A 7,672-nucleotide genomic window follows, 5' to 3' on the forward strand; every position below is an offset into this window, starting at 1 on the left:
GCTAACCGGCTGCTCAGATGCGCAGGACACGTTGCACGCAACTGAGCGACTGTGGGGCGGAGTATTGCCTTTGCGCTGCCGTCTCCTCCCATCTCCTCTGCGCCCAACATGGCGGAACCGAGCGGCTTGAGTGATGAGGCTGCTTATGGCGCCTGCTCGGAGCCAGATCCCAGCACGAAGGTGGGCTGGGTGGGGGCGAGCAGGGTGCCTTAAGGCTGTGGGCGGCTAAGGCTGTGGCGGCTTTGGTGGTACCGCCAGCACTACCGCCCCTTTTTTGTGCGGACGTGCGGTGACCGGGGAGCGGCATGGGGCCGGCCGGCTCGTGTGGTACTGGATCCTGCAGCTGCGATGGCGTACAGGCACCCAACGCAGTGGTCGTGGTACCAAGCTGCTGGAGTTCAAGAGGCATTTGGACGGTGCTCTCAGCCACGTGGTCTGACTTTTAGGTGGTGCTGCAGTTGGACTTGGTGATCCTTGTGCGTCCCCTCCATCTTGGAATATTCTAAAATATGTTATTTACGTTGTTTGTAGTACCGTATTTGTTACCTCTAGACTTGCTGGTTTTGATTTTCGTTATTGACTGATATCTTTGTTGATACACAATTAAATTCTGTTTGATGTATAATAAATGCTTTTTTTGTTTGTTTGTTTTTGTTTTTTCGCTATCCCAGGATTTTATATTTCAGCAGACAATGTTGAGAGTAAAGGATCCTAAGAAGTCACTGGATTTCTATACAAGAGTTCTTGGAATGACGTGAGTGGAAGCTGTATGCCACAATAACTTCGAATGTTTCTTCATTCTTATGAAAAGTTTTTTGTTCAATTGATGTAGTTATATCTATCTGCTAATGCCAAGTTGGATAGCCTGCCAATCTCTGAGAACTTCACAGCACATTGAATGCCTAAATTGCAAATGGATGAAAAGTGGCTTTGTCTAGAATTCTTTTCTTCTCTTTTAAGTACGTCATTTATTATCAGTGTACAACTTCTACCTCACTGATTCTACTCTCAACTGGTAACTTTGGTGATAATGCTTTTAAATAAGAATCATTTCTGTAAACCTGGAAGTTAAATTATCTGCTAGGCCTTCCTGAGAAAATCTGTACAAGTAACAAAATGGCAGCTTCAGACTTGAACCTTGTTCTGGTTTTGCGGTTCATTTACTGATTGCCTATAAGCATCTGATTTTTCTAGCTTTTATAGGTTTATAATGTGTGCTGGAATGTTTCTATTTGAGAATTCAAAATGTAGCTATTTTAAGATTGCAGTCAGAAAGATAAAAATCACAGCTGTAATTGTTCCATAGGGGAAACAACTTGTTGTATTTTCAGGCTGTGTGGTTATCTTTTCTAGTTACTGTTTCAAAATAATTTTTGCTATGTAGACTGCTTCAAAAATTTGACTTTCCTCCTATGAAGTTCTCACTGTATTTCCTGGGTTATGAAGATAAAAATGATATCCCGAAAGATAAAGCTGAGAGAACATCTTGGACCTTCTCCAGAAAAGCTACACTTGAGCTGACACAGTAAGTATGAATACAGTGAGAGATGACAACCACATTTAAGAGAAGTGGATGAGTTTACATCTCATTGAATTGAAAAGAAATGTAGTAATTTCTGTGGAAGCATCTTTACTGTTATATAATAAACCTTCAAATAGGCTGAGATCTTAGATACTTGGCAAGTTTAATCCTTCTCTTTCCAGAGCTACTACAAGCTGAACAGTAGTATATAAATACCAAATAGTGTTTGCTCATCTGGGTAGGGAAACAATGGGATTGAGGCAAAAGTGATGCAGTTAGAATTTCTTTTGTATCCTCTGAAGTTGCCTCTGAAGTAGTGGATTAACTATTGGTTTTGATGTCTTATCAAAAGAGGTATTAAGTCAAAACACTTTGTATGATCTGGACAATCTTGTTAATACTTATGATTATAATTAAGTGTGGAGATGGAGATATTCTCACAAATACCCTGACATCGTGCTTTGCTTACTTCACTGTTCTGCATCTAGATTAATATGTAAACTGACTCGTGCATCACAGCCATCCTTGCAATCTGGATGAGATAGGAGTGTTTCTCAGACTGATTCAAATGTGGAACATGAGTACTAGAGAAGGGTATGAATTTGACTGAATTAGCCCTGATGTCTACTTTGAGGACTATTTCCAGAACCTGTGTTAAGGGAAAGTTCTGATAGTTTAATGAATGCAGCCAACAATTGAAGTTTCTCTGGTTTTTAGAAGAAACAAATTGCCTTCCTGAGGAAGCTAAACACTAAGGAATTGATTTTGATGCTTTTCTTCAATGAGTAATAATTATTTCTTACAGCAACTGGGGCACTGAAAATGATGAAAAGCAGTCCTATCATAATGGCAATTCAGATCCCCGAGGATTTGGTAGGTTTTTTGTTTAGTGTATGTTGTTCTTATGCTTTGTTTTACTGTGCTTTGATTACAATTTTACTCGTGTGTTAGGGAAAAATGGAGGTTCAGTTTTCTCTTTATAGAACATCTGTATGAAATCAATGCAAAGGTTAAGTATGTTGTTGGCTTTATTTTACGGGGGATTTGTAAACTTTTAAAACTTGTGTAGATGAAAAGACTTTTCTAGTAAGTTACTTTGAAGTATAAGTACTACCAGTGTCTTTATTTTACTTCTTCCAGCATGTATGCATGGAAGATCATGAAAATAGGTAAATGTGTTTCAGAGTAAAGAACCACTATTACACTTGTTACAAACTTAATTTTTTAATTTAATTTAACACATTTTAATACTAACCACGCAGTGAAGTTCAATAATTGCTCTTGCATATTGATTATAATGATGTTCAGATTGATTTTTAAATTTGAATTTGTATTTTATAATACACTGGTTACCACTCTTGAGCTAGAAAGAGAATTTATCTGTTGCACCAAGGAGAGCATTCAAGTAGCTCAACTTGATATGTTGAGTGCTTGAAAGGTCACTTGTATGTGAAATAAGTCTCGTACTCAATATAGCCACTTGACATATAAAACTGAAGTTATTTGTAAGTTCAGGCCTTGCATGGTGCTGCTGTTAGTATCTAGAAATACAGCATTAATAATAAATGCCTTGTACTGTTGAACTAAGCAAATGCAACAAAATCCTGTTATGTAGATGTGTCTCTAGAAAGGCAATACAGATAAAATAGTTTGAAAAACTTATCTGGAGTAGGAAGAAATAATCTTCGCATCCAAATAACATGAGCTTTTGTAACTGTAAAGTTCCTGTTTTAAAATCATCATTAAAAAGCCAATTTTGTCAAGGAGGGTATTGTTAAGATCTGAAATGCTCTTCTTTCTGTAAGAAATGATTTTCTTGAGTTTGTCATATCTCTTGTATAAACACGTGAACTTATTGCAGAAGATGAAATGCTGAGCGAACTTTTTTTTTATAAGAAAATAGAAATACTTAGTGTACTTTACTGTTTTTACCCTGTTTCACAGGGCACATTGGAATTGCTGTTCCTGATGTCAATAAAGCTTGTAAGAGGTTCGAAGAACTAGGAGTGAAATTTGTGAAGAAACCAGATGATGGTAAGTCTTAGCCAGAAATGCGAGTCTTTTTTTTTTTTTTTGTTTCTCTTTTTCAGTTGTTTGTTTTCAATATATTGTGCCTGGTAGATTTTTGTACTGGCCAGCTCAATGATACATTTCTATAGTTGTCACTCCTTAGGATGTGCTAGAACCTATAACCTTGCTCCCTCTTACAAAATGCACAAAACTGACAATGGAGAATTGTCCTGTTTATATGGGAAAAAAAAAAAAGCAGTTTTTAACATTAGGAATTTAAACTGATGCAGCAAATGTCAAAGATGATGAGGTTTTGGATTTAACATTTGTTTGTGGGGCTGGATGAGAAAGTTCATGGTATTTTTTTCCCTGCATTACTGAATCACAGCTGCTGTTCTCTCAGAAGTTTTTATAACTAGAATGTAATAATAATTAAAAAATTTTTGTTACAGTAGACAGAGTAATAGGGCAAGTAAAATGGAAACTGGGTAACTCTTTAAGATAAAATGTTAAGCTGTGCTGTCGTCACTCACTGTCGAATACTTTGGGGGACCCTATTTTTGTGAAGAATATTTTTTCCAACTGTTTAAAACATTCCTGCACTGTACTTCTATCTCAGATAGTAATGCAAATGCATACTGTAAACCAGATTGGGAGTGGGGAACAAGCAAATAAAAACTAGTAGAGCACAAAACTTCACTGTGTAGACAGAAATGAACAGGGCTGAGGAACAAAGAACTTTATAAGGCAGAACAGCTTAGGAAAACATGCCGAAACATCCTGGAACACAAAAATACGTTTCCAAAATTAAGGGCTGAACACTTGCAGGGGTTTAAAAAAAATTTAAAAAAATAACAAAAGATAGGATTTCATAATGACTTTAAATTGCAGCTTTATTAAGTATCAGATTAACAATTCAGCACACAAAGGTGTGCTAGTTGTGATCAAACACTAATTTGGATGTTTTCAGAAGTAGCTGTCTAAGGTTGAATTAATGCTCATACAAAAGGAAAAAAAAATGAAAGTAATTGCATTTGATGTTAAGATTTAGTCATACGCCCTTATCTTTATCCTTGTGTTCATCATTTCTTCTATTTTTTTCCTAATAGGTAAAATGAAAGGACTTGCATTTGTACAGGATCCTGATGGCTACTGGATTGAAATTTTGAATCCTAACCATATGGTGACTCTCACTTAGATCTAAGGAATTATACTGTATAAAAGATACAAACTTTTAGTTCCCTGGAGAAAATCTATAACAGTATTTGTGAAATTCTTGCTTAATGGAGAGGAATCAATTATGTTCAGATTTTCTTCTAAAATTATCCTGAGGCCTCCCTTCTGTTCTGTGATGCCACTGCAATTTACTTCCAGTTAGGAATCCTCACCCATCTTTTTGAGAGCACAAATACGTACTCTGCTCTTAAACAGACTCTACCAATATTTCACTATACTCTCTAAGATACGTGACCAGAAGTTTACTTCATCTCACACTACCTAGATTTAAACTAACAAAAAGATCCTGCATTATTGCTGATGAGCTTCAGCGAGGAGCATATATAATGTATTTTATTTTTTTTTTTATGAAGTCAAAGGATATTCTGAAGGCTTTGTGGACTTCCCTGTATACTAGAAAATATCAGACTTCCTACTTGAGTAGCAGCATATTTGTGAAAGTCTTACTTACATTATGCCAAGCAAAATCCCTCACTGACCAGAATTAAAAAGCTTTGCCCAGAATAAGAGACTTTGGAGAGGCAGTAAATTAGTCCAGGAGGAAGAATTCAGTATTATAAACTTTTGGCTGCTGATTGCCAGATAGCATAAGAGGTCTCATAGATTCTAACTGACAATGGCCCTTCTTCCAATGCCAGAAAGAACTTGTTCATAATTTATGTTTTGATGCGAGTCTGAGCTGTATTCCACTTTCAGACTCCGTACAATTCTGTTTTAGGAATGTAATGAAAAAGAGTATCTAAAATAGCTTCTTACTAATAGGCATTTTGATCTGCCCCTTCAAAGTCAGTGATGGTTACTGAAATTATACTTGTATATTTGTATGAAGAGTGGAAAACTTGCCAACTTTTGGTTAACAAAACCAAAGCAAATTTTTCTCTGAACTGTTTTATTGTAATCTTTCCTAGTAGCACATAACTTCTGTTGAGTTCAGTTATGTGACTATTGGATAGTGAAAAGACATTGCAATTCACTTTGAAATAAAGCACTGATGAAAAGTCATTTCTAAAGCAGTATGATATGTATCTTTGCTAATTCTTGAATCCTAAGTAAACAAAATACTATTTGTTTTTGTTCATGGATTTATTTTTTTTTCCTTGGGAAGTAACCTGGTCATATAATATGATATTATATAATATGATAATATATCATATATGATAATATGATAATATTTATTGGAAATCCAGTAGTGAAGATAACTTGATTAGCAGGATGCTTAATAATAACGTGCAAAGTTTTCATTAATTTGTTCAATAATTCCCTAGCTATTCAGTTAAAAGAGAAGTGTAGAAAGTATTGAATTTAATTTCTACTGTGCTAATGTAGATACTAATGACAAATATTAAGTATTATTGTCCTGTCTCTTTGTCTGAAAAATCCTTAATTCTGTATACCTCAACAACAGACCTTTTAAATTCAGTAATTTTACAAAGCTCCATGTGAAGAATCGTTAAAGTTAAAGCAAGATATTGTTTCCATTTGGAAATAAGTAAAATATGCTATGTGCTTCCACTGAGCTTGTACAGGTGTGGAAAAACAATGTGAAAATGAAAACAATTGCCCCATACAGATATACAGACAACCACAGATTTATTGGAAGGTAGAAACAGTAACTCAGAAGATCATCTGTTTTAATTTGTGAAGCAATTCTTCATAAAAGCAACTAGATACTTCAAATTAAATTTTGTGTATTATTTTCTGGGTGGTCTCATGTACTGTCCTGTACGCCTTACAGGTGTAATGCGTATTCAGTCTTTCAATTTCTAACACCGTGCAGATTTCTGTAATTAGCTCATGTTTGCATTCTGTGTGCCCTTCTATATTTGTAGAATACCTAGCCAGTCCTCTATTTTGTCTCTGTGTAGTTGATGATTCCCTTGTATGCTAGGTCATCATGATAGGGAGGATGTAGTTACAACTGTTTATAGCAAGATCTGAGAACTGTTCCAGCACCTCACCAATCTTTTGGTAAAGAACTTTCCCCTGATATCCAATTTAAATCTTTCCTTCTTCAACACTATTTTTCCTTGTCCTGCCATCATTTACCCTTGTAAAGAGTTGAGCAGTTTGTATTTTATCTGCATACAGTATTTTACTCAGATGTGTTTCATGACACTTCAAAGCACAGGTGTGACTGGAAACGCTATTGACACAATTATATGGAATCCAGTAATTAAGAGGAATACTTTGTAAACTGCGCGTTTGCATTCTAAGGGTGTGTGTGTAGTTCAGAGGGCAGCTACACAAGAAGCAGTAGCCCCAACTGAATATTCTCTGTTTAGTATTAATATATGAGAGATCTTGTGAAATATAGAGTTTGTGTTGATTATAGGCAATCCTAATTTTGCGTCTTCTCAAGGTAATGTTTTTTTTTATTTTTTTATTTTTTCTGCTAAATAAAGCACTGAATGAAATGGCAATAGTGGTTTTCCAGGTGGGAGTAGAGAGAAATTTGCGTTCTCCTTTTAGACAGAGGTTCTGCTAATTTCAAGAAGCAGAATGTAGAATCACAGAACCATTAAGGTTGGAAAAGACCTCTAAGACCATCTGGTCCAACCACCAGCCCATGTCCACTGACCGTGTCCCTCAGTGCCACATCCACGCGGCTCTTGAACACCTCCAGGGATGGTGACTGCACCACCTCCCTGGGCATCTGTGCCACTTCCTCACCGCAATGTGCGGACATGCAAGCTGATTTGCAGGAGCCTGGCAGGCACAAGTTGAGCAAAGGCAGCGTGTAGTCAGAATTACGGCAGAAGAGAAAGACGGGAATGTGAACAGCAGTTCCTATTTTAGGAGCTTTGTCGGAACGAAGATCCCGTTCCTGAGGCACGCTGAAGCCCGGCTGCCGTCCATAGGCCCGGCCCGCTGCGGTACGTCAGCACGCAGGAGGACGGCGGCTGG

The 7,672-nt window shown here is 36.8% G+C and overlaps 1 protein-coding gene across 1 annotated transcript; it reads left to right on the forward strand.

Moving 5' to 3' along the window:
- The first annotated feature begins 66 nt into the window (after window positions 1-66).
- Window positions 67-5,850, forward strand: GLO1 (glyoxalase I). The gene is made up of 6 exons (XM_010706918.3): window positions 67-180; window positions 672-754; window positions 1,385-1,525; window positions 2,328-2,395; window positions 3,467-3,556; window positions 4,642-5,850. Exons 1-6 carry the CDS (start codon window positions 109-111, stop codon window positions 4,728-4,730), a joined length of 543 nt encoding a protein of 180 aa, XP_010705220.1. The 5' UTR covers window positions 67-108; the 3' UTR covers window positions 4,731-5,850.
- Window positions 5,851-7,672: the final 1,822 nt, after the last annotated feature.

Source organism: Meleagris gallopavo, chromosome 2 (genome assembly GCF_000146605.3).
Source record: "Meleagris gallopavo isolate NT-WF06-2002-E0010 breed Aviagen turkey brand Nicholas breeding stock chromosome 2, Turkey_5.1, whole genome shotgun sequence".
Taxonomy (NCBI): domain Eukaryota; kingdom Metazoa; phylum Chordata; class Aves; order Galliformes; family Phasianidae; genus Meleagris; species Meleagris gallopavo.

What these genes read in the sequence shown, in the direction of transcription:
- GLO1 (XM_010706918.3), top strand. Translation starts at nt 109, where the DNA reads ATGGCGGAACCGAGCGGCTTGAGTGATGAGGCTGCTTATGGCGCCTGC. An exon ending in AGCCAGATCCCAGCACGAAG is followed by an intron (nt 181 to 671) that starts GTGGGCTGGGTG and finishes TCGCTATCCCAG; the next exon opens with GATTTTATATTTCAGCAGAC. An exon ending in TGTGAAGAAACCAGATGATG is followed by an intron (nt 3,557 to 4,641) that starts GTAAGTCTTAGC and finishes TTTTCCTAATAG; the next exon opens with GTAAAATGAAAGGACTTGCA.